The sequence below is a fragment of the Lemur catta genome, chromosome 1 (assembly GCF_020740605.2).
Source record: "Lemur catta isolate mLemCat1 chromosome 1, mLemCat1.pri, whole genome shotgun sequence".
Classification (NCBI taxonomy): domain Eukaryota; kingdom Metazoa; phylum Chordata; class Mammalia; order Primates; family Lemuridae; genus Lemur; species Lemur catta.
The window spans coordinates 221235868-221263278 of NC_059128.1; the positions used below are offsets into that span (position 1 = coordinate 221235868).

A 27411-nucleotide genomic window follows, 5' to 3' on the forward strand; every position below is an offset into this window, starting at 1 on the left:
AGCAACATTCTAACAACGTTACCATCTAAAACATCAGAATGAAAATAACAACCTGAGGATTCCTTCGCATTTTTGGATAGAGAAATGCCTTAGAATACTCTAGGGCTGTGGTCCCCAACCCCGCCACTGGCCACAGACCAGTATTGGTTTGTTAGGAACAAGCTTCATTTTATTTACAGCTACTCCCCATGGCTGGCATCACTGCCTGAGCTCTGCCTCCTGTCAGATCAGTCACTGTCTCCCATCATCCCAGATGGAACCATCTAGTTGCAGGAAAACAAGCTCAGGCTCCCACTGGTTCTGCATTATGGTGAGTTGTATAATTATTTCTTTATATATTACAATGTGATAATAATAGAAATAAAAAGCACAATAAATGTAATGTACTTGAATCATCCTAAAACCATCTCCCCACCTCCAGTCTGAGGAAAAATTGTCTTCCATGAAACTGGTCCCTGGTGCCAAAAACGTTGGGGACCACTGCTCTAGGGCACAAAATTGTTGCTTTCTTGCTAAAATGCTAGGCAAAAAAGTGTTATACTGATAATGTGATACTTTTACCTTGTCAAAGGCTTTCATATATCTGGGGGAAGAGAGGAAAAAAATTACTCCTTTTCCTGAACAAAGGTTTTACTTAGGAAAAAAAAGACAACCAGATATAGTGTCTTTAGTATAGTATATTTATAGGAATGCATAACATGTGAGATGTACATTTTGAAGTTTCATCCATAACTTATAACATTTACTGTAGTAATTATAACAAGACAGCAGGTCATCACTTTACAACATTACACATGAGTGATCTTGACTTACAAATAAAATATTTACAACCTACCTTTACAAAACGAGATTGTGTGCATACAAAATGAACAACTGCAGAAAATTTAGAAATAATAAAACAACCAAAAACCCAGAAGATACACTTAAGGCAGACCAGCAAGACACTGAAATAATTAAGGCTGTGGAATTCTTCTGCACCTTGAAAATATAGAGCTATTTATCAATACTGTGGAGTGATTTGAAATCAATTGTTACAAGCCTGATGGAAGTATGTATTTATATGTATATGTGTAATGGTCCCTATGGGGAAACCTGTCCACTTATGGATAAGGCCCTTTATCTGAATGGCCAGAGAAGCCCACCCCAAATTCTCAAAAGACTTAAATGGGGAAGGGGCCACTCAAAACCAAGAGATGCCAATATAGTTTGCAAACCAACTATTAATAATTTAAATATAAAGATAGTTCTAAGTCCAGATAAACAGAGTAACCTAAATGATGCCCCTATTATGTTTCACACTTGCTTTGTGGACTGCAAAAGACAGCAAATTAATTCCCAGACGAGTAGAATTGGTCTCCACAAATTAGCCCTAATGGTTTTGAATGGCCCTAAATGGTTTTCCAATAGAAAAATTGACCCACCTGGGCTGTCTGCAAATGGATAGATTTCTGCATATGAGCAATAACATATACATACATATTATACACTATATACATGTACAGAAGTACATATATCCATATTTTCCAACAGTTTGTACTTTGATCACTACTGTTCTCTGAATAGGATCTCATTCTGAAGAGTATGTTTAGTTTTTTCACAGTCTTCATATTTGTCCTAACTACTAGTTTTACTCACTTTCCCCATAGAGTAGGCTGAAGTTTGGCAGAAACAGAGGTAAAAGCACCAGGGTCAAAAAAATCAAACATAGAGATGACAGATATGGCTTCAATTAGTAAGAGAAGACGTATGTTAACTTCAAATTCATAGCCACAGTCTTTGAGGTCACAGTAACAGTCTCCATAATATTCTAACATGGATTCAGTTCTTGACGGAAGCCAGATATTGATGGAACTCCTAAGCTGGCTATCCCTGGGCTAGCAAATTAGCCTAGTTAAACGAAGCCTCAGGAATTGGCATTCCAAAAATTGTTATTTGGACTTTTCCCTCCACTCCCCCCTTTCTCAGCTAACCTCACTATCTGAAATAAGTTACCTAACTAAACTGTTATCTTGATCATTTGAACAAAAACTAAATCTGACCATATTTTAGAATCTCCCAGCAAACAGGCAGGCAGGAAAACACAATAACCTATGAGTATTAATTTCAGGCTTTCTGTAATGTCCCTTAAAAATGAAAAGTTGTCTTAGAGTGATTGCTTTTTCCCCCCTCCTCTAACTTCTATATGTACTAAAAATGAGGAAGAAATGCTTTTCATAGAAAATATGGCCCCATGATATTTCTGTCTTCTACTATTTCTGTATAAATTTTTATGTGGATAATATTTCCTATTAAAAATATCTAGTGCTATGAACAAATCTCAGCCCTTTTTAACCCTCTAGAATTAATGAAACAACCGAGAGCCTTATTGTTTCTAGAAAATAAATATTAATATAGTAGTTTTCCTTATCTTGATGAAGCGTGTATGAGCTCTACCTTCCCTAAGCCCACCATCAGCTTAGTCATTCATTCCCAAATGATCCCTGGACTTTAAATAGTGAAGAAAAATCATGTGCAGTTTTACAAATAAATCTGCTGAAAGTTCATATACTGTGTTTGCCTAACTCAGACTCCACAGAGATGCTACCAAGGAGAGAAAGAAATAAGGTCTGTATTCCTCAATACTCATCCAGTACAATTCACCAGCCACCCTGAATAAGGATGTGGTGAATTTGCACTTTTGCTCCATTATAAAGACCCCTTATATTCAAAATACTTTCTCTATCAAATGTGTGGGACAAAGTTCTAGTTAATGCACAGAAATAACCACCATTTAGTTTATATAATATTTGCTCCCTCATATACTCACAAATCTAAATTTCCATGCTATTCCACATAGTCAAGACAAAAGTAATGACTAACTCATGGGTACTAAATCACAGAGGTTATGGGACAGCAAATATGCTACTCCCGAAAGACTGAACCATCTTTAAAAGAAAAAAAAGATTCAAGGTTTTCCCTCCAAAAACCAACAGTCCAATTCATTTCTGTGCATTTAATTTGTCTCTTATGAAAGATTCCTGTGAGACTGTGAAAAATGAATTGTCATATGGGAAGATGTTTTATTCTCACTTCTGCCCTCCCAGTGAGGAAAGTGGCTGTTTGGGTTCTTCTCTGTCCATTTTTCCAGAGCATAAAGCTTGAGAAGAGAAGGTAGCGGTTGCATTGGAGGGCATCTTGCTCTTTGCATCTGCCGTGAGAAATACTGGAGAAAATAGTTTATGGATGTAAGACTTCATCAGCTTTCCTAACCCTTTTCTGTTTTAAGAAAGACAAGCTCTTAAATGATCAAAATTATAAGCTAAGACCAAATAACATTTAGACAAAGAGCACCTAGTACTTCCAATTGAAAGCAATTTACAGGATTTAATCTTATGAGTTTGTAAATGGTATCTAAAGATATGAATATTGAAAACCTGGAATGTTCTAAGTTACTATCAAGAAAATTCTTAGCACTGGCAGTGTGTAGCACTTTAAAAAAATCAAAGTCTTTTCTAGATGTCCCAACCAAGGTTATTTCCCAACATTTCCGTGAGGTTAATGTCCTCCCTTCTTCCCCTCCCCCCAATTCCCATTTTACCAATGGGTGATTTGGGGCAGGAAAAAAACAAAGACTTTCTGTAAGAAAAGATGAATCAGGAATAGCTGAGGTTGAAACTCAAGAATTCCTGGTCCCACCCTATATTCAGATATTTTCATTTAAAGATGTTTTGAAATGAAGAAAAAATGCTGCAATATCAGTAAACCTAAATGCAATGAACTTATTTATCTCCCATCCTCCCCTCTGAAAGGCACTACTATTTATAAAGGCTTTGTGAACCACAAAGCAGTGAAGCCAGCTTTCTCCTCTGCTTCCTCTACTCCCCCTAAGATTGTTTATGGCTGAGACAGACCTGAAGGACACCTTCAACAATTTCTTTTCTTAAAAATCTTACCACATTCAGCTGTAAGTGGATATAAATCTATTTAATTTGAAACAAATGTAAAAGATACAGGAAGTCATTATACTTCATAAAAGTTATTACGGGTTATCCCTGATCTTTTCTTTCTTTCTGCATCCCACCCTCACAAAGCAAAACAAAACAAACCCAAACCCTATGCAATGAATAGAAGCCAAGCAAGAAACCTGTGGCTTTGACCATTATTTGTTTTTTCCATTTAACTGGAAGTTCACTCCCACTAAGAACTACCAAAATTATAGTAGAAGTGGATTATTTTCTCTTCTTTCCCCTCCTCTCTACTACCAAGTTATAAATCTCTCTGCCAAAATAGGGACAGTGTGGTTCCTGATCCTTCTTCCCTCACACAGTTGCCCATAGAGCAACTTAAGCACATTTCCCAGCCCCGTCTTCTGGGATTCCTTGTTAGTTCCAACTTGCCATGGAGAATTCTTGAACCAAGACCAGTATCTCATCCCTGTTGGGAGGGACCAGGAGCTTTGCAAACAGGGAGCCTCCCTGTTCCTTTTCTTCAGTTATCAAACTATATAAAATATACTCCCTTTTTCTTAGGGCCTCTACTAAGTTCCTTCTATTCTAATGATTGTACTTTGGCTCCAGTTAACAAAATTAAACTACTTTCTATGTCCCTCTTCTCCTGTCCTCTCACTTCCCCAACGTGTGTACCTGGGGGGATTCCATGCAGCCCCACATCTGGGTCACCCCAGCTCTGATGTAAAAGCCAACACAAAAGCTCGAGCTCCAACATTCTGTCACTGCCCTCCCCTCAACATAATATCAGTAATGCTCTCTTGCTATGGTCTGTGTCCTAGGCCCTGTCCCTCTAGAGCAGAAACTCAGCTTGTTACAAAAATTCAAAATGACTCGGCAGGGGGCTCTTGACTCAAGTCATGCACAGTGGATAGAGCAGCACTTGCCACGCCATCCCTTATGGATGCTGGGAATGTTTGGCACCTGCAGCCGATCCCGTGACAAACCCTACGGACCAGGCTTCCTCTTTCCTGCTATATACCATAATGAAGAAATGGTTACTAAAAGGGTTTTTAGTAAATACGTTTAAAATCTTAAAATATTCTATCACATAGCATTTGTACATACATAAAGATTCAAATGAAGACTATGGAGGATGAGCCAAGAGAGAGCTCTGAGGGAGTGAGGCTTGATGACCCAGGGCCATTCAGAAACTAGGAAACAGATACAGTCGGAGTCGGTTTCTACATATTTGGTTAATTCCGAAAATACTAAGTGCTATCTAGTCTTATTGCTTATACTTTCTACTAATTTATTCATCTATAATCTTGGACAGGATGAGGTGGAGGGCGGATGAGGAAGCTGACTTTGAAACCAATGGAAAAGAATGATGAGTATTTTTCATTTTATATTTCCACTGTGAAAATAAATGTTTTTATGTATTAAAGGTTCAGGCTTAGTTTCCACCATTTCTTTTTCATTTAAATAGGTTTGCAGTTCTATTTAGCTTTCATAAATTCTCTGCTTGCACATCTGTGTGGCATGATTTTAATTTTCTCAATCCCATTGTAGGAGAGAAGCAATGCCATTAAACCTGATGTGAACAGACACTTGAATTACATTTTTAAAATATTATTTGCATAATAGCAATTTTCAAAACACATTCTGGAAAACAAAGGATGGATCATGTACAAACACAAAAAACAAAAACTTCTCCCCAAAACAAACAAACAAAAAGAAAAATCATGAAATGCCCAGGTTTAATTTTTTTTTCCACCAGAGGGAAAAAGGGCAGTTAATAATAATCTTGTATGGAGAATATCCACCAGAAAGCAGCATTGGCCTCGAAGTACAATTAGTCCTTTTAGTCCAGAGAAATATCGGCGGCTGAGTGGTGGTAGGTATTGCGATCTCAGTTAAAACTCAATGCTCTGTTAGAGTAGTATATCAGGTTTTGCTCCATGGCTTTAAAAAGGACTTAGGACCAGGCCTTTAAAAGGTCTATATGGCTGCCTCCTTTTGGTAAGCACCCCTTAGCTTCAATAAGGAGTTAGAAATAAAGCAAGCCAACTTTCTGAAGACTGTATTCTACAGCCGTAGAAGAAATCAGAAAGTGATGGTACCTTGTTGATAGCAACTGTAGTTTTTTATTTGCCCTTTTGTATGAACCTGTTATGTTTGTTTACCTATTTCCAACCAGGTGTAGACATAAAAATAGCCCCACAACTCTTACTGTATTTGAACTTATTTCCTGGCAGGCTTTCTTGCCAGATTAACTCTGAACTGCCAGTGAGTTCAGGAGTAGTGTTTCATATACAGAACCTATCTTAATCAAATAACCTGTGACTGACAGAAAAAAATCTTCTCAATCACAGATTGCAAAAGGGTAACATTGCTTTCTCTTAATGCACAGGTTCTGGTAAAAGATTCTATACAAGATTTATAAAATGCTCTAAAAAACTTGTCATCTAATTGTGCTTAGTCAAAACAATGTAATGTTTCGGTAAATAAATTACTGTCTTAACTGGAGCACTCAAAGTTACTTGTGATTGATTTAATATATATCTCTGTATTATAAAACTCTGAAACCTGCATGGGATATATTATACTGTATGTGTATATGTATCCTGTTAAGAAACTATAAGTCATCTAAACCAGAATGGTTGACATACATGACATCTCTGTTAAATAGAACTTTTTGTTTAAAATTTCAGCAAAGGTGGGAAACCTTTTATACTCACTACAGCAAGCTAGAGGTTTACCCAGTTAACCACTCATTTTGGAATATACAAGTAAAATTTTACAACAGCTAATATTCTTGTTATCCTTGACCTTCTTTTCAATACTTCCTGTGACTCTTTGCATCTTTATTTCTTCAGAATGATCTTCTGGAAAGCCCCTGAATTTAGGGTGACTTTTACTGCTGCTCAAACCCTGAATAACCACTAAAGAGGTTTAAGAGGTGCATTGCTCAATCCAGAGAACCACGTGGAGTGAAATAATGAACACAATTATTTACAGACACATTCAGTCTTGCTTTGGTTCACACTGTACTTGTATGTGAAACCTCAGGGGCTGGGAGACGGCTACGTCCCTTGGTTCACCCGGTTGACAATGTAGCTCTTGACATTGGGAATAGGCCGCACATCATTCTGGTGCTTGCGGCGCTCTATGAAGCACGCCAGGCGGGAGGTGTCCAGGGGGATCTTGGAGTAGCTGCCATTGTGGGGCTGCAGCCATGGATGCTGTAGGCAAGTGGCCGCCGTAGGCCGCCTCCGAAAGTCTTCCTGTAAGATCACATTGATGAAATCTCTGGCGGCATTGCTCACGCCACAGAAGTACTCATGGGGAAAGCTGAAATCCACCCTGCATACGTTGATACATGTCTCCTCTTTGCTCTCATCCAAGAAGGGGGAGACCCCACTCAGCATGACATACGTCAGGACCCCAATGCTCCAGATATCTGTGCCCAGGGAGACAGGGATGCCTTGGATCACTTCTGGGGCAGCAAACTCGGGGTTCCCCAGTAGATGGTGGATGTGGAAGTGGCCCGAAATCTGGACAGCATCCTCCAAGTCGATGAGCTTCACTCGAGGCACTGGAATCCGTAAGTCAATGAGCAGGTTTTCAGGCTGCAGAGATCCAAGGAGGCAGGGAGAAGAGAAGTTGAGTTCTCTGTTTTGACTACCAGTAGGACTCTGTTAATTCAAACATGGTTCTGCTATAGCCTACAGCATATGGAAAATTCCCTATGCAAAGTGCTTAGGAGGCCTCAAACTATCAGTTTGAACTCACTACACTCTGAGTTTGGGTGGTACTTCAGAGAAGTTGTTTGACATTGAAAACCATGTCCTTAACTATGCTTTGCTTCTGCATCAAATCCAGAAAAGAATCAATTACTCATTTTGGAGAACAAGGGCTCCCTTTTGAGCAGCATGAAAGAGAAGGTGACATTTATTGGCTTCCTTCTATAAAGTTAGATTAGATAAGTAAAGCTTCCTTAACTTTTCTCACACCAGCTGTCACTGTGACTCGGCTACTTTCCCGTTAATTCATGAATAACAAACTTAAATTGTGTGACGACCTAGTTTCTGTTTAATAGTCATAAGGATTCTAATCTAAGTAAATAAAATGAATTCAAATTTACATTCCTCAGAGGTAAGTTGGACTTAGCTGTTTCCCTACAGGGGTTGCTATTTCTTATTACCTTTATGTCCAAATGTGCAACCCTGCAGTTGTGAAGGTACTGCAGAGCTTCCATGATGTCTCGGATGTAGAAAGCTACTTTTTCCTCCATCAGTTCATCGTGATTCATAAGGTAATCTAAGAGCCGGCCATCATCCATCCTGAAAGTAGGGAGGAAAAGGCAAAGGAACTACATTTGTGAAGAAACAGAATAGCACATGTACAAATCAGTAAGATCTCTAAGATATCTCTTATTCCCTGTTACAAATGAAGATCAATGTTGCAACACATGTTTATTTTAGTTAGAGCCCAAAGTTAGTGTAATGCTCAGAACTGAAATAAATATATTTACAAATGTGGTGTGCTTCAGATAAGAAATCTGTATAACCTTGTTTAAGAAACATTCTGTTTTGTTAACTTTTAAAATTGCTCACAAGGAGAAAGGTCTGACACCCCCTTAAGAGGTTAGATTGATAAGAAACCCTTCACCGAGAGAGACTTTAGCAATATGTGATTAATCATAACCTAGTGGCTGCGGGCAGCCCCACATGTGTTTTCCAAAATGGTTTTATTTGTCAGTTTTTAGGTGGGGAAAACAAAAAGTAGGCAAAGTTTGTCCTCAACATTCTTGATGCTTTTTTGAATCCTTTGCCTTCTGGGCAACTTTTCCAACCTTGAAGACTGTGATTGAGAACATGGTACTATGAGGAGACAGCCAGACCTAGATTTGAAAGATATTTGAACTCTATGTTTAGTTTTCCTTGAAGTGAACCATCTTTAAAGTGTAAATAACAACAAAATTATAATAATAATATCTACTTCATTATGAGGCTTATGCAAGCATCAAGAGAGACAATGAGGCATTTAAGCATAATTGAGAGCATAAGTAAGTGCTAAATAAATGGTATCTATTTTCAGGCACCCTGTACCCTCTTACAAGAAACAGTTTCCAAATGTCAGGCAGTTTTTCTTTAATGGGCATTGGGCTGTTAAAAGCACATCCCCAAGAAATGCCCACACAGGGGAGCTTGATCCAGGGTCAGAAACTACTGTCTATCACAGTTGAAATCCCCCCTGGGCAAGTTTCCTTTTTCTCCTCTTGCTGGTTCCTTGCACTGGTCTCTCCTGCTTTCCTTAACAGGAGCAAAGGCCAGGACTGATGCAGGCCCCTCTGCCTTCCTCTGACCCTGCTGGGCGTGGGGTAGGAGTGGTCAGAGTGGAGTGGAGTAGGATCGGCCTTGTTAAATGTGTTCCCCTGAACTTCTTGGACGAAGGGAGAAATTATTAAGTAATAGTAACACTGCTCCAAGACCGGAAGCTTAGCCACTAAGTTCGAGCTTAGAGCTTTTGGATAATGCAGATGCCCACATCCCACCTCAGGCTAGGGAATCCAAATCTCCGTTGCTTGTTAGAGAAAAGTTCTACCAGCAACTCTAGTGACCGCTGAAGGGGAGGCCCCCAGTCACACATAACAGCATTCAGCACGTGGTTTAGCTCAGGCACTGCCTCTCCACAAGTCTTCCCTGAACCTCAAGTCCAACCTTTTAACGTTCTCACAGCAACCCTCGCCAGTGCATGCGTTTATTTCTTGTATTTACCATACTATATTGAAATCATCCATTCATCTACTGGTCTTCCTCATTATAACTCCTCAAGGGCAAGAACTGTATCTTTTCACTCTTGTTCCCCCCACCCTGGCCCCAGTCTGCAAAGGGGGTGGTGCACCATGAGTGCTCAGTAAGTGTTTGCTAAACTAGTTCAACCCAATGTTCATCAATCCACAACATCTCTGAGAAGCTGGAGGAATTCTTCAGTCTTCACAGATGAGGACTCTGGGGCCCAGGAAACTATTTCAAATCACAGAGCTGGGATATGAGCCCAGATTCTTCTTTCCAAGAACAGCTTCTTTCCATGGGGTTGTGGCAGACTGATACTCAATACCTCCCCTCGAAACAGCAGTCAGCAAGTCTGAAGGGGCAAAGGTTCTGGTCTGAAGACCATCTTGGTACGTAATCATGATAGCTTTTATTGGAACCCAAGCACAGATGTTGTCTGTTGTAGACAAGGAGAGTTCACTGGCAACAGAGTATGCGTTTTGCGTTAGGAAGCTCCCAATAAAGAGGTTAGGCTCTGAAAGACTGTAAGTCTGTTTGTTAAGTCTAAAGTGCCAAACTAGCAACTACTACACAGCTATGTAAAGTAAAGTTACATGTGAACGGTGCTGGTTTTATCCCCTCTTGTTTTTTTTTTCAACCTATTTAGAAACATAGCCAAAGTTGTTTGCATTTAAGCTTTCTTTTTTTCATCATAAATAAATTTATGCTGAGTTATTGCTTCAAAGACCCCCTTACACACACACCTAGGCTAACAAGCACACAAGAGCAAGACTAAAATGACAGTTGAAAGGCTGACAACGCAGGTGCTTCTCTACCGAATATTGGTTCACGTGGAGCCGTACACAGCATTGGCCTTTGGTGGAAATGTCTGTCTGCTGCGTAGGCCGAGGGCCTCATTAGCACCCATCTTATAACATATTTCTATAACTTCTGAAAAGACTGTTTTCTTTAGCCTCTGTAAGACCTCTTTAAACCATAGAGCATGCTGTCTATTTTTAGCCTGGGGTGGTGGTGGTGGGTCGGGGGAGAATGACCGTATTGCTCTATTTGATCTATTCTAGGGGTCAAATATATGGTTGCCTAAGTCTCTAGAAAACCTGGAATGTTTTGAAGGTCAGATTCTCCCCTATGAGGAATTTCTTGGGTGGTAGACTGGGGATGCTATGGCAGTAGATTGATGTACAGACCCCTCTCTTTCATCTCAACTCCACTCTGTCAGCCTACCATCCATAAGCTCTTCCTAAACGTCTGCCCAGCCCAAGAGTCCATAATGCAAAGAAAATGAAAATTGGAGTGAGAGAGATACGGGTTCAAGTCCCAACTTCTCCACTTCCTAGATTTAATGAGCTAGTTTTAAGGACCTTCCTTATCCTTGATTTTCTATTCTATAAAATGGGAATAACATTTATTATTAAATGGGGGAGAGAGTGCCTGTTACATACAACACTTTGTAAACTATAGGACATCGTATAAAAGTTAACTGCCTTTTGCATTAATTGTGGGCAAGAGATAAATGGATGGGGACCACCTTAGAAGGATGACACCTGTACTTACAGTTCCAAAATCAGGATGTAGGAAGTGGGGGACTCGTAGGTGTCATGGAGAGTGATGTACTGGGGGTGCTGGAGGTGCTGGAGTAGGGCGGCCTCGTGGGCAGCCTGCTCTTTCTTCTTCATTTTTTTGCTAACAAATTTCACAGCCACATCTTTGCGGGTAGCTTTGTGAATGCATTTCTTTACTATAGAGAAACGGCCTCTGGAAAAACAAAAGGGAGAAAGAGTTTTCCAATATTTATCAATCAACTAGGTATCATTTTATCCACAGATGTGTGAAGTTTTGTGTGAAGTGGTCAGAGAGTAGCATTTTATTAGGAATCCTACTCTCCTGTATTTTAAAGTATAATGTTATCATTCAAAAAAACCCCATTTTTCCTTCTTTAGCATTTTAGGATTCTTTGAGTTACAAAAAGCTAATGAATATGATTTTTATCCAATATATTTCTCTGTCATTTTGAACATCAACCGCAGGTTCAATTTTCTTTTCTAAGCAGAATATGTATTTTTATAAAATATAACAATAAAAACAATGACATTAAAGAAGTTCTACTCAATGATAATTTAAAAAACATTTTAAAGACTCAATTTTTTCATTTTATGTTTATTATCTTTTTATTATGGAAAATTTCTAATATACACAAAAATAAAGAGAATAGCAGAATAAACCTCTCATGCAGCTAGCTTTACTAATCCTCAGCATTTTATCAATCTTGTTTCATCTATTCCTTTTCTACCTCCTGCTTTTATAGCAAAATCCAGAAGTCATGTCATTTCATTCATAAAAACTTCAGTTTGCATTCCTAACTGGCAAAACACTTAGAAATATGTAACCACCCACAAAATTACCCATCCCTGAAACAGAATGGCTCCCAGATGCAACCCTGTGGAAAGTATTATAGTAAGAGAGCTAAGTAGAAGTGGCACAGGTCAGCAATGGAAGCAGACAAAGGGAGAGTCAATGAGGTGACAAGGCAGTGCCATCCAGGCCCTGTCCATGAGGTGCCCCAGCCCATGAGCAGAGAAGTGAACAGTCTGGAGACCAGCCTATTCCTCCAATGGAAATGGGCACATCATGGCCACCACTACGATCATCCAACTGACTGACCTGGCTCTGTGCTCACCGACCAATTTTCTAATAGTACTTTTTTTTTAAAGACAGGGTCTCACTCTGTTGCCCAGGCTAGAGTGCAATGGCATAATCATCACTCACTGCAGCCTTGAATTCCTGGGTTCAAGCGATCCTCCCACCTCAGCCTCCCAAGTAGCTAGGACTGCAGGCGTATACCACCACAGTGGGCTAATGTTCAAAAAATTTTTTTGTAGAGACAGGGGTCTCACTATGTTGCCCAGACTGGTCTGGAATTCCTGGCCTCAAGTGATCCTCCTGCCTCAGCCTCCCAAAGTGCTGGGATTACAGGCAAGAGCCACTGCACCCAGCCTTCTTTTGTTCCACTATAGATTTGCATAAAAGAAAAGAATGTGCTGATCAGTAAAACAAGTATTAGACAAGTATTCATTGAATGCCTATTATACACCAGACATCATTGCTGGCATAGTAAACAAGTATTTGGTCAAACTGGCAGTTCTGTTGCACATGATAAATTCATAAATTGCCATTCTGGTTTTTAGTAGCACTCTCTTGTGAGTTGATTATTACTCCTTCCAGAGGACTTTGGATGCATGAAAACAACAGAATGCTGAGGATAGCTCTCCTGAACTTAGTGGCGATGTCAAATTACTGCTAGCTTAATTAAAAATATATTTTTGTATTTATTAAAGTTATACACCCCCATGGTTTCAATTAACTCAATTAGCTTTACAGGTTTGTTATTTTTAAAAAAATTGTATTCCATCCTCCTACCTATCCCTGTCTTTCCTCCCTTAGAGGCAGTTTAATATTAATATATCAGTTTAATGTAGTTTAGCAGATTATTGAGATATTTACTTATATGACTCTAAATAGTATGCTTTTTGTGGCTACTTCTTGATTTTTCAGTTTAGTTATTATCTGTTGACATCCCATTATGGAAGATGAGATTTTAACATCTTTCTTCCCTCTGTCCCTACCACACACCAACTTTCTCCAGCCCCTATCCTCCCCACACAATTATATTATAATCAATATTCAGTGTTTACATGACTGCGACTGTGTGAGTACTATTCACAGCTGAGCCGCTAGTAAAGTATGAGTACTTTTCCTTTTTGTGGTGGAATGCGTTCTTCAGTCATTTCTGACAAAGAGTCCATGGGAAACAAATTGTTTGAGACTTGCATATCTGATTGTTTGCACTTGTTCTATCTTTGTACTTGATTGTTAGTTTATGTATGTATGTATGTATGTATGTATGTATGTGTGTATGTATTTATTTAGAGACAGAGCCTTGCTCTGTTGGCCGGGCTAGAGTGCCGTGGCATCGGTCTAGCTCACAGCAACCTCAAACTCCTGGGCTCAAGCAATCCTTCTGCCTCAGCCTCCTGAGTAGCTGGGACTACAGGCATGCATCACCATGCCCGGATAATTTTTCTGTTTTTAGTAGAGATGGGGTGTCACTTTTGCTCAGGCTGGTCTCGAACTCCTGACCTCAAACGATCCTCCTGCCTTGGGCTCCCAGAGTGTTATTATTGCAGGCGTGAGCCACTGCACCTGGCCCTTGATTGTTGGTTTAGTTGAGTATAATTCAGTTGGGAAAATTCTTCACTCACAATTTTAAGCTATTGCCTTCCAACCTCGAGTGTTACTGATGATGTTAACTGTTAATGTCCAGAGCATTATGATTCCTAATTATTGTATATGACCCTTTCTCCCCACAGAAAGTTGGTAGGCCCTTCTCTTTTCCTCAGTGTTGAGAAATTTCACAATGATTTGCCGTGATGTGGGTCTATTTTTATCCATTAGGTTGAGCACTCAGGGTGCTCCTTTAATCAGTAAACGCCTATCTTTTCATTCTGGAACTATTTTATTTTATAGAAATAATTCCTTCTTCTCTGCTTTATTTTTTCTATTCTCTCTTTCTGGAACTTCTGTTTTTCAATTTGGACTATCCAGTCTGTAAGGATATTAATGAGAGTTTTTGGAAGTCTTTTACTGCGTGGTCTGTTCCCTTTTAAAAATGTCTTGTTTTTGTTCTGTGTGCTATCTCCCACTTTGGAGATTTTCCTCAAGCGTTCAGAAATTCTTAGTAGCTGACTCATTTCTTTCACCTTTACTCCTGAAGGATACTCTTGCTAGATTTAGAATTCTTGGTTGCCAGGTGTTTTCTTTCAGCACCGTGGCTCTGGTGGCTTTGTGGTCTTCTAGACTCCATGGATTCTGACGAGAAATGTGCAGTCATTCAAGTCACTGTTCCCCCTAAATATAATGTGTTATTTTTCCTCTTGCTGCTTTCAAGATTTTTGTTTTGTATACGTTGGTTTTCAGCAATTTGATTATAATGTGTCTGGACATGGGTCCTTCTGTTTATCCTCCTTAGGTCACTGAGATTCTCTACTCTACAAATTTGTGTCTTTCATCAGATTGGAACATTTTCAGCCATTATTTCTTCAAAATTTTTTTCTGCACTAATCACTTTCTTCTCTCCCACAGGAGCTCCAATGATATGAGTGTTAGACCTTTTGACATTTTCCCATAGGTCCCTGGGGTTATGTTTAATATTTTAAAAATATTTTTCTCTCTTCTAAGTTGTATAATTTATATTTCTCTATCTTCGATTTCACTGACTCCTCCATCATCTCCAATTCTGCTGTTGAGCCCATCCAGTACTTTTTTTTTTTTTTTTTTTGAGACAGAGTTTCCCTCTGTCGTCCAGGCTAGAGTGCTGTGGCATCATCATAACTCACTGAAACCTCAAACTCCTGGGCTCAAGTGATCCTCCTGCCTCAGCCTCCCGAGTGGCCATGACTACAGGCATGCAACACCACACCCAGCTAATTTTTCTAGTTTTTGTAGAGACAGGGGTCCTGTTCTTTCTCAGGCTGGTCTCGAACTCCTGACCTCAAGCAGTCCTCCTGCCTCTGCCTCCCAGAGTGCTTAGGATTATAGGTGTGAACATCCAATAAATTTTTAAATTTCAGATATTGTACTTTTTAGTTATACAATTTCTATTTAAAAAAATATTTTTTTTCTTTTCTGTGTTCTTGTATCTTTCTGTTCATTTCCAGAGTGTTCACCTTTTATTCCTTCATGAAGATGGTTATCATAGATGCTTGACAGTCTTTGCGAAATAATTCCAACATCTGAATAATCTCAGAGCTGGTATCTGTTGATTGATATTTTTAACCTGAGAACTTTTCAGATTCTTCTGATTTTTGTTATGTAGAGTAATCCTGAACATTTTGATATTATGCTGTAAGACTGTGGTCCTGTTAAAATCCTCTGAAGAATGTTGATTTTTTTTTGTTTATTTGTATGTTTTAGTTGTCAATCAACTTGGTAAGATTCAGACACAAGTTCTGTCTCACCTTCTGTGGCAGGTGATTCTATTGTCAGTTTAGTTTTCAAAGTATTTGCTATGCTATTTAGGGCTGCCCCTTGTGAGCACCACTCAAAGGTTAGTCTGGGACTAATCAGTCACTGCAGGGTAAGTGAGCCGTGGGTAATATTGTAGTTCGGTTCTCAAAGCCTTCCTATACTTCTTTGGGTGTGTCTTATACATGCACACATGTATAAGTGGGCCAAAATTTGTGTTGTTTCAGAATTAGGGGATCCCCTTCTTTTGCTTTATCCTCACTGAAATTTCCCCCACATTCATTGGCCCCCCGGCCCACTTTTTGTGGTTGTCTGGCTAGGAGGATGGAACTGCCTCAGAGTTTTAGCTTCCTGCACCATCAGGCATTTCACATGACTGCCCTTGGGGTGAAACAGTGAGAGAAAAGAGAGAGAGAAAGAAAAAACTCAGGAATTTCTCTGCTCTTTCCAGCACAAAGGGAGGACCCCTTTACCCTGTCCTTTGGCCAGAAATGTGGGTTTTTCTTGGAGTTTTGGCTTTCTGTGCATGGCGCACAGTTCTCTGATTTGGCCCATGCTTGGGTCAAACCTGGGGAGATAAAGGAGAATGAAGGAAAAAAAAAGAAAACAAACAGAAAACTCCCGTCACTGTCTTTGTCATTCATTCTTTAAGTCTTGACTGCCCTCTCCAATCTCCCTATTATTTACTTTTCAGAATCCTCAGATAATTGCTTTTTGTATTTTGTCTGGAGATTCTAGTTGTAACCAGTGGGAGACAAAGGCGACAGTGGCCTTACTCCATCTGGGCTGGCACTGGGGCTTGGCTCATTTTAAAAGTTCAAGACTATTAATAAAAAGCTCTTTGGAAGCTCTGAGTGTATGGGTGGGGCCTGTCAACTTTTACTTTAGGGTGATTGGACTGGACTATTTACTTGGGAAAGCTCTATAATTAGTATCTTTAAGTCTTTCCTCTTGGGCTGGTCAGAGCCTCCTACTTTCTGCCTAGAGGGTAAAGCCCTGGTTGTTACTTTTGGAGGCCTGGGGGATGAGACCGCTGGGGTCCTCAGTCTCCAGCATGCATATATTCTCATAATGTTCCCGTTTTTAGTATGGGTCAACCGCCCTCAACTGTGCCTGGTGTCCCCAAGGACAGAGATGCACCATTTCACCCTTTCAAGAGAATAAAAAACTCCAGTGTTACTCTGGGTGGAGGAGGACAACTGCACAGATGCCTGAAGCTGGGGAGGAGCTCTGGAGCCACAGCTTGTCCCTTGGGAAGGCCAACTGGTGCCTGTATAGGCTCTAAAAGGGTAGCAGTCCCGGGCCTCCAGGTAAGGATGGTAGGCTGAACACAGGCATCTGTTTTCACTCTCTCCCGACCACAGAACTTCTTCTCAAACACTTTCAGCCAATCCTTCCAATTTTAGCATCCTCTTTCTGTCTACTCGAGAGGGACTTGGTGCTGCCGATACCTGAGCCTTTGTGGAATTCTGCTACAAGTGTATACTGCTTCTCATTTGACCCCATTACTGACTCAGGTCTCCTTGTCATTTGTCCCTTTTTCATCTGTGTTTTTTCCTTCTAATACTTTATTGTTGTCTCTTCTTCCAATGTCTTCCTCCTTATGTGCCTACTTAAAAAACTTCCTCTATTGTAGTTTTTTGTTGTTGTTTTGGGGGGTTTTTTGTTTTTTGTTTTTCAGACAGAGTCTTGCTCTGTTGCCCTGGCTAGAGTGCAGTGGCGTCAGCCTAGCTCACAGCAACCTCAAACTCCTGGGCTCAAGCAATCCTCCTGCCTTAGACTCCCAAGTAGCTGGGACTACAGGTGTGAGCCACCGCATCTGGCCCTCTATTATAGTTTAATGACATCTAGGAGGGAGTGAAAATAGATACCTGTGTTATCTGCCAATAGATGGCAGATACCTGCCACACTTTTAACTGCAGGCCCAACACTGCTACCTTTTTGGATTCTGTGCAGGCAACCAGTCAGCATTCCCAGTGACAATGTGTCCCCGGCTTCTTTAAACTACACTGGTGTCTATACAGTTTATTTCTGGTTAAATATGCCATGCTCAAGTGCCCTTTCCTTTTATGGATGTGCTGTAGAAGTGAAGATATTCCTTGTTGCATCATGGTTTTTATAATATTTAATTACTGGAGAGCTCTTTTTAACAGGATAGTCATGTAGGCCCAGGATTCTAGGTTGTAGGCATGCTGGAGAAAGTTGTTTTTTTTTTCTCCCAATTGCCTTTCTTTTTTTTTTTTGCAACTCAGACACTGACTTCTGCTGCATGTCCAGTGCACTTCCTCATGCTTCCACTACCTGTCAATCATTCTGAGTCTTTAATTAGGACTCTTCCAAGGACACTCTGACAACCCAGAGAGTGATCCTTCCACATGGCTTCTTGCCCTCTTTCCCAGATCATATCAGCAGACACGGTTAAGAGAGGAGCTTCCTACTTCTTGGGGAAACATTTTAGAGGGCAGATTTTTAAAGTGTGGGTGGGGAAATGAAGTGTGCTTTGGACATGCTGAGTCTTGGGCAGCAACAGAAACTCGCTGTGCCTGAAAAAATGACTTCCACAGCCCCTGCAGCCAGCACACTGAACATTCAGATGATGTTGTGTGGCCACAAAGTTATTCGGCCCCCTGAAAAGTATACGCTCATCAAAACCAGAGCCGGACACTGCTGAAAGGGCATCCAGGCACCAGCTGCGTCCACAGCTGTTCGTGCTGGAGAAAGGTGACTCACTTCCATGGCCCTGGCACAGAAATCTTTCATGTGTCTCATGTAAGAATCTCCATGTTTTATTTCTATTATGCTAATGTACAACATTTTGAAAGATCTTCTGAACATACGAGAACTAGTCTTAGAAGAGAAAGAAGCTTCAGGCTGTTGGAGATGAGGTTTGTTTTTTGTTTTTTTTTTTAAGAAAACAACTACTGATTACTTTGAATCGATCAGAAAATTGATCTCCCCTTTGAGAAACAGCAAAACATCTATCTATTCTGCTAAAACATGGCTATGGCTAACAACAGCAAGTACATGTTTGAGGGAGGAACTAACTGGGGCATCTAGGTGGCAGAACCAGCTTCATTTAGAACCAGCTGGGGATTTGGTTTGCTCATTTTGGGGGTCATATCTGGCTTCACAAATTTCAATATAACAGCAAACTAGATTTCAATTACTAGAACTTATTTTTGACAATAATTGTTATGATGAGAAATGACATATACTAGTAAAACAAAGACAGGCTTAGAGTTGGGTAGCCCAGAATTTGAATCTTGGCTGTACACTTACTACTTGTGGGACCTTGAGGGAATTACTGAACTTCCCTGAGCCCGAGTTGCGTTTACTGAAAATATACTCAAACACTACCTCACAGTGGTATAAGGATTAGATTAAATACTGTTTGTACAGTACATGCATAGTACATGGAACACTATAGGTGCTCAGACATAAGCAGCATCATCACATACATTTCCTTTGGCCTTTTTTTTTTCTCTTTGGCCACACAAAGAAGACAGGAGGGTAGAGCTAAAGTTTGTTTTTGATGAAAGATGCTGTAATGAAAGGCAGTGAACTACATTGTGACTCCTGTTTAGGAAACAGAAATAATGAACATTTTGGCTTCCTCCCACAATCTCTGTTACAACCACCACACTTAGGAGATTTTATGCTTCATTTAGAAATGTCAGCCAGAGATCCAGATGATGCCAATGGCCCCTTGTTAGCAGGTGCTCTTTCATTTCTACATCCAGGCTGGGTGGGCAACTTGTAAGGTCAATGCACATTTCTCACCCAGACCGTCTGCAGACCAATGCATGCACAGGGATGAACCCCTTTTGTTTCTCTCCCATCAACTAACTATTTTGTGGGCCAGGTGATAGATTTCTTTTTCACGTTTCTGTTGAAAGTCATATTTTTATTCTGTTTATTCTTGAGGACACACTAAACATTCTCTAACCAAAAGAGAGGGGTAGGCAGAGAGAGAAAGAGAAATATGTATGTATGTATGTTGAGGGGGGTGGTTAGATTAGAAATATCCATAAAACAATTAATATGCTTGACACATGGACATATATAGAGGGGGATACTGAACAATTAATGACTATATATTCTTCTCAAGAATACGTGGAACTTTTTACAAAAATTGACCAGGGACTACTCATTGAGGAAGTCCTAACAAAAATCAGGGAATCAATATCATACAGACTAAGTTCTCTGACCACAATGCAAATTAAGGTAGAAATCAGTAACAAAAAGGTACTTTTAAGAATCTCATACATTAAAAAATCTCATACATCTTAAAGCATTCTTCCATTATAACTGGGTCATAGAAAAATAAACAGAACTCAATAATAATGAAAATAGCACATATCGAGACTTCGGAAATATGGCTAAAATTGTACTGTGAAGAAAATTTTGATCCTTAAATTCTTATATTAGAAAAGAATAAAGGAACAGTAGGAAATACACATCAATATTCTCATTGTTTTCGTACTATAGAGAGAAGGCATCTATAAAAGAAACAAGCAACTGCAAAAACAACTCATTGCTTTGTTGTGATGTCGGTACATACTTATGAACGAGGGCAGAGAACACTGTGTCATTACCTTCCAATTTCATTCAGCTCAGTATAAGCCGAATCAAAATTTTCCTTCCAAGAAATGGTGGCACCATCAGCAGCAGCATCTAGGAAGAGAGAGAATCATTGATGATATTGAGGATGTCACAGAAGAATAAAGAAAAGGTTAACAGAAAAGCTCCAGCATAACCCAAAGCAACTCTCATGGCTAAATATGGACTCTAACTCAGTGGGAAAATGCCACGATTCTCTGGAATGTTATTTGAAAGTATTAAATATATCATCCAAGGGAAACTGACACGACAGAGTCAGATTCCCTCTGCCATCTACTTAAATGGGGGGAAAACTCAGCACAATCAGACGTGTGACTTCTGGATATTTTAAAATAGAAATTTGGTAGAAAAAATAAAAAGGGGGAGGAAAAAAACCACTGTGAAGACCTAGAAAAGCCAGTGAGAATTAGGGCCATAGGGAGGCTGCAGAGAGAGAAGAGGGGAAAAGCTACAGGATGAAGAAAGGAGAGAAGGAAAAGATATTCCAAAAATGTCTTTCTCACCCCACTGTTCTTAGGCATTCATGAGCTTATCTGCTGTAGTGAATGATTTAACTTAACCCACAATATATGCCTGAGTAGTCTCTTTGACGGCATTTCCTTGTATGATATGTCAATTCCCTGGCAATAATTTATAAACACACACACACAGGCATGCACACCAGTACACATTTGTGTTGTCTGCTGGGGACCCAGGCTCAGAAGGAGCAAAATGCACAGTGGTCGTGCTGGAGCAGGGCTGAGTCAGTGGCTCGGGAGGAGAGAGGCCAAGTCAGAGTACCGCTGGTCTGACCCCAGAGCCGGTCCCTTCCGGCTGCTCAGAGCACAGCCTGGCTGAGACTGAAGGTGGATTGTCCACATTGAATGCTGAGGAAACAGAGAACCAGGGCCAAGGTTTCCCAATGAGTCACAGGCCCTGGGAACAAAATCAAAGCCACTGGGAGGGAGCTGACTGGGCTGGCAGTGGGGGCCCAGCTGGAGAGCATTTCCGGATTCAGCTGGGGACAGAGATGTAGTCCAAGGCCGTAAAGCGTTTACCAGTCCCCATCTGGAGACTCCAGAATTCCCTTAACCCAAAGAGACACAGGTAAACCACTCCCTTGCACTGCCCCAAATCTCACTACTTGGAGATGTCTTTAGGCTGGCAAGTTTCCTCTTCCAAAATGTCCCCAAAACCAAGGTGACTTGGTGGGCAAGATAAGGACCACGTTTGTAAAATACTCATATTTAACTAGTTATATATTTATCTTAGTTATTTCTCAAAAAATCTACATAAAAATATACCCATGTTGAGAAAAGAAATTCTGGGATAATTAGGAGTGAGGAAACTATCAAATATTTATTTTGTGGTGAAATCCTTCAAGCAGGTTGCTTTCTCTTCTTTTAAGTTGGTGAGTGGACCTTCCCTAACGCTGCGAGGTATGATTGTGCCTGGCAGGGGAGCCGGGGGAGAGGGGGCTTTGTATTCCTGTCTCTGAAGGGGGGCAGACAGCACCCCAGGGACTCCTGACTCCTGACTCTGATCCTCTCTGTTCCTGGAGACACAACCTAGTCCCCCAGGGAAGTGGGAAGGCCCAGGATTAGGCCTGGGTGGCAGATCTAACATTTTTCCAAGATGCCTGGGTCACACTTTATGGGAACATTCTCCATCAGGCCTCTAAAATGTTGCTTGACTGAAGCTGCTGAGCAGGTCCAGGTCACCTCTTGCATGGTGGCCTGATGTGCCAGTGAGCAGCCAGTGGGCCTGTGACAGCTGGCCAGGTGCCTCCACTGCCTGGACTCACCGTATTCCGGAAGTCGCACAAACTCCGAGGGCTCGCTGGGAAGGCTGATTCCCCAGGGGTTACTGGCACTGACTCTGAACTGATAAGGACACCCAGGACTAAGGTCTTCGATGACGAGGTAAGTGTCCAAGGTTGAAGCTACCGACTGCTGCCAGATCTGAGAACCTAGTGACAGTTTCCCAGACGAGAGAAAGAGAAAATGCATAGGGACATTGTTTCAAAGACCTTCAGCAAACAAAGAAAGGAAAATTGACACATTCAATTTAAGGGACAGTTGTGGGCCAACTGTGGCAGTTTGGGTTCAGTTTCCTAAATGACTTAATAAATGGTGAGGGGTATGGAAGAAGTTGGCCTATAGATTCTGTCCACTTTCAAATGTGCAGGTGTGAGAGTGAGCAGACATAGATAAGCAGAATTTACAGAGGATATGTGGCAAATTTTTAATAAGGCTGGTAGAATATGTTATAAATTTATAACAAAGTGAGAAAAAGTGTGCATTTGGAAGCTGAAACAAAATGGAAATTAACATGTATTGAGCACTATAAACTTGTAAAATACTGTGGAAGGTATCTAGTGCCTTCAACATAATTCTCTCATTTAACTTTCTCAAGTAAATCCCAATGAGGTAGAGAGCATTAATCCTACTTTACAGATAAAGGAACTGAGCCTCAGCTATATTAAACAACTTGCCCAGGAGAACTTAGTTAATAAGATGAACTGTTTACTGAATAGTTATAAAGCAAATATGAACTTTGTGAAATGTGTCTCCCAGCTCAACATTAACACCTTTGTGAAGACCCTGGAGACCTAAGAGTGAATGGCCTAAGAAAGATGCAGAAATAAATAGTTTAATTTTAATTAAATTAGGGCAGGCTTAATAAAAGAGACAAAAAAGTTAAAATAGTAAGAGTAGCAGAAAATAGAGTAAAATGAATAATTTTGGTTTGGGGGTGGGGTGAGGTGGCAAGCAGTTGCTTTCAATTCAATCATGCGATTCATTATGTGGTTCAGAGGTTTTTTATTAACAATTAAAGCTATCTGGCAGCTTATTTTAACTGATTCTTCTTTATAACAAGATGGAAATCTCAGTTGTTTCTAACCGCTGAAGAAATATATACATTTTGAGCAAGTAAATGTTAACAAATTTTAAAACTTTAAATTGCACAATTTTAAACTGCACAATTAAAAAATATATATTGTCTCTAAATTTTATCTGGGGGCAGGAGGTATATGGCTCTCCTCACACTACCCTAGTTATTTCTCTGGGACAAAGATCACTAATTATTAATAGCAAACTAGAGAGCTGGGTTTTACTGCTGGCTCTGCCTCTTACTAACTACAACCTTGTGTTTCTTTCTTTCTTTTTCTTTTTTTTAAGAAACAGAATCTGGTCCTGTCACCCAGGCTGGAGTACAGTGGCCCAATCATAGCCCACTGCAACCTCGAACTCCTGGGCTCAAGCTGTCCTCCTACCTCAGCCTTCTGAGTAGCTGGGACTATGGGCATGATGCCCAACTAATTTTTAAAACATTTTTTTATAGAGATGGAGTATTGCTATATTGCCCAGGCTGGTCTCAAACTCCTGGCCTCACACAATCCTCCCTCCTTGGCCTCCCAGAGTGCTAAGATTACAGGCGTGAGCAGCTGTGCCCAGCCAACCTTGTTTTTCTTAAGTTTCTTTAGGCCTACTCATCTATAAAGTGGGCCCAATCATCCCTGTCTAGGTGATTGAGCATGTTAAGTAGAGAAATGCACGTGAAGGCACTTTGAAACCTGTCCCGGGTCATAAACATGTCAGGAGGGTTTACATCATCTTAGTGAAAACAGCTGCTTGACATCTGAGGTCAGAAGGCGGCTGTAGTCTGGCACCGAGGCCTCCGTGCTGAGTTGGAAGACATAAGAAGGAACAGCTTCTGAAAGATGAGGAGGCTAATAGGCTAATAACTCTGAAGGAGCTCCTCGAGAGGAAGAGAAAACAGAAAAACAAGAGCAGGAGGAGATAGCTACCTTCCTCTCTGTACTCCACGGTGTACCCAGAAATCGTGCAGTTCCCCGTGCTCGATGGGGGCAGCCAGCGCAGAATCACAGAGGTGCAGCTTCTCTCCTGGGCAATGGGGCGGTTAGGTGCTGCTGGAACACCTACAGGGACAAAAATTAGGGTCAAGTGCTATTTCTTCAGAACTTGGCATTTTACACCAAGGTAGATTGTCATCTACGAAATATTACCTAACCTGTGTCTCAATTTTTTCCTGTGTCCTTCTCCACCAAGTGGCATACCTTTCTCCAGGCCCAAGGGAGATCTGGAGACATGCCTGGCCTTCTGAAGCTCTTCCTTAGCTAGACACTGCACACTGGAGATCAAGCTTGGTCAGGGAACCATGCAGTAGGTTTGTGGTAGGTCACAGACAGCTCTTAGCAAAGATTTTCTCTCTCTGTTTGCTAGAACTTACTTTGGGAATTTCACAATGGATCTTTTCTTCTCCAGGTCTCAGGGAGCCCATATAGTGTTTGCTAACACAAGCTCACAGAGACAGAAAGTAGAATGGTGGGGGCCAGGGGAGGTGGGAGGGAGGAATGGGGAGTTGGTGTTTAATGGGTACAGGGGAGTTTCAGTCTGGGAAGATGAAAGTGTTCTGTGACGGATGGTGGTGACGCTAGCACACAAATGTGAATGTACTTAATGTTGCTGAGTTGTACACTTAAAAATGGTTAAGATGGTAAATTTCATGTTGTGTGTGTTTTACTACAATTAAAAAATGTTTAAAAAAAGTATTTTAAAAAGTTTACTTAACAAACAGACTATACCTTGCACTTTAACTGTAGCAGACGTTGATACGGTCCCATGGTCGTTTGTTGCAATGCAGGTATAAATCCCACTGTCTTGGGGCATCAGGTTGCAGATCTTCAGGGTGATTTCCCCAGAGTCACTAGAGACACCAGAAGGATGCCCTTCAGACTTGGGTGCTGAGACCGCTGGCTGATGGGTAAAATCCCTGAGGGTTGGCACGTGGTGTGCTGGGCTGAGAGGCTTTAGGCCCGAGGTCTAGTCCCTGTCTGTTATCTCCCTACACACCCTGGGTGATCGCCTCGCCTTTCTGTAGTCCCACTTCCTGATTGGGGAAAACATTTTGGCCATGCCCATCCCTCAAGTTTCTTGTAAATGAGAGATAGCATAAGGAATAAAATGACATAAGAATTAGAACATGGTTTAAAATATATAAAGTCCTATGCAAGTACTGGTCCACAGTATTATTAGTATTATTGCCACTAGTAACCTTGTCCTAGAATATATTCTGTCTTACAGATCAATAATGAATGGTGCAAAAAAAAAGGAAAGACTAAAGAATGAAAATGTTCAGGTATTTCAGATTCTACATGTGGGACCCTCAAAATAATTAAGTGAATTAAGAAAGGGTAAATTCCTTCACCTAAATGATGACTTCCCCACTCATCCCAGTATGGGATCCAGGAACATCCCAAGAGGAGAGAACTGCTCTGAAAGGGTTAAATACAGAAGTCATGGTCAGCCCCGCCCCTCCCCAGGGTTGTGTCCACCCTGCTGCTCCTCACAAACATGGCCTCTCACACTAAGCTCCTTGGACCCACTGGTATTTTATGATCTGGACAGGGAGTCTCTGCTGGAATACCAAGGAATGATGGTCTTTTTCCATTTCCCATGCACACAGATTAAGTCAATGGGTGAACGTTTCTTGATTCTAGGTGTTCCTTCCATACATGTTTCTTAAGCATTTAGGGCTTGTTACTGCTTGTCCACTGTAAGCAGTAATACACAATAAAGTTCATAATTAGTAACAATAGATGTTAACAGAATGATTGGGAGGCAGTCAACCAAGTTTTGTTAAACAGTGTTTTTGTATAGAAGCATGCTACTTGATTTTCTACTGCACATTTTGGAATGAATCATTTTTTTCCTAATAAAATTGTTCTTAGGTAAAGAATTAAATATATCACTGTTTCACAGTATCCTGGGGGCACAAAAAAACACCAGATGTCCAGATTTGGGGACCACATTCCTATAGGTCTGGAGCTTTCATCACTTCTGACTTAGAGCATTCCTTAGAGACCCACAGGGAGATGGCATCTAATAGGGGAATGTGAGGCAGTGACTGTAAAAGCTTTTCAAAAGTATGGCTCATGCTTGACCTAAGATATTATATAAAGGTTTATGTTTTTCTTTATTTGCATAGGTGGGTCCAGAACACAGTCTTTGCAAAGCGTTCTGTTGTCCCAGGTACATCTACGTGGTGCCCAGCAACGTGTGAAACTGTTGCTGCCCACCATGAACTTCAGGCTGGTGATATCGGGCTGCAGCGTGAGCGGCTCAGGCTGTGGTTTTTTATTCACTCTCTCTCCTAATCAAGGCCAAGTGTTAGAGCTAGAATAGGCTTCAGGGCTCTTCTCTCGGGAAGACTATGAACCAGAACAGAAGCCACATCCTAGATTTAGCCTCTCGGTGCTGCTTTAAGGTGCTGTTGGTGTGCTGCTGGGGCCATCGGCTTACCAAGAGGAGACGGTGTATGTGGCGGAGCTGTTGTCAGTGTCAAGGATGTTCTGGTCTGGACCCTTCCAGGTGATGGTGGGCTTCGGCCGCCCACAGACCTTGCACTGTAGTATCACAGTGTCCCCAAGCAAACAAGTCACATCCACTAAGGGCACAAGGAACTCCGGGGCCACTGTGATCAAATCAACATGCATTCATATCACTCAGAACAAATTTAGAAAAAAACAGCCATTTTTTTCAAACAACACTATCATTCCCCACTCAGGCTGTATAATGATTCCAGTAACCTTCAGCATAACACTGTTATCTGTGTCCCTTTAATAAGTATTTAAAAGTAATAAATATTATAGAGAAATTAGGAAATACAGATAAACAAAAATAAAAAAAAAGACAAAGCTCCATGATGTCATAGTCCAGAGATAACAACTATGAATATTCTGGTATGATATATATATTCTTTGAGGCTTTATATAAACAGGTATCTTACCAAAACTGGATCACATTATACATATTGCAAGTTGTAGTCCTTTTCACCTAACAATTTATCACAAACATCTGTCCTTGTCCATTAATACAGAAGAACCACGTCACCACTGTTAAAAGGCTCTACCTTAATGCTGGATTTACTATAATTTATTTAGCCACATTCCCAATTCTACCACTTTTTAACTCACCTTCTTGGATGAAATTTGGATTTAAAATCTGAAAAACACAAAGAAAGAGAACATTGCTTGAATT

The 27411-nt window shown here is 40.7% G+C and overlaps 1 protein-coding gene across 1 annotated transcript in view; it reads right to left on the reverse strand.

Annotated features, from left to right (window-relative positions):
- Nucleotides 1–6679: 6679 nt before the first annotated feature.
- LOC123630464 (kalirin-like) overlaps nucleotides 6680–27411 on the reverse strand; it is a 115005-nt gene continuing 94273 nt past the window's right edge. Inside the window, exons 19-27 of the mRNA XM_045540112.1 lie at nucleotides 27348–27375; nucleotides 26674–26845; nucleotides 24957–25078; nucleotides 24159–24290; nucleotides 22152–22316; nucleotides 20344–20422; nucleotides 11282–11482; nucleotides 8134–8272; nucleotides 6680–7558 (exon numbers count right to left, since the gene is read on the reverse strand). Coding sequence (XP_045396068.1) covers nucleotides 7013–7558; nucleotides 8134–8272; nucleotides 11282–11482; nucleotides 20344–20422; nucleotides 22152–22316; nucleotides 24159–24290; nucleotides 24957–25078; nucleotides 26674–26845; nucleotides 27348–27375 — 1584 coding nt within the window. The 3' untranslated portion in view covers nucleotides 6680–7012. The remainder of the gene's footprint in view (nucleotides 7559–8133; nucleotides 8273–11281; nucleotides 11483–20343; nucleotides 20423–22151; nucleotides 22317–24158; nucleotides 24291–24956; nucleotides 25079–26673; nucleotides 26846–27347; nucleotides 27376–27411) is intronic.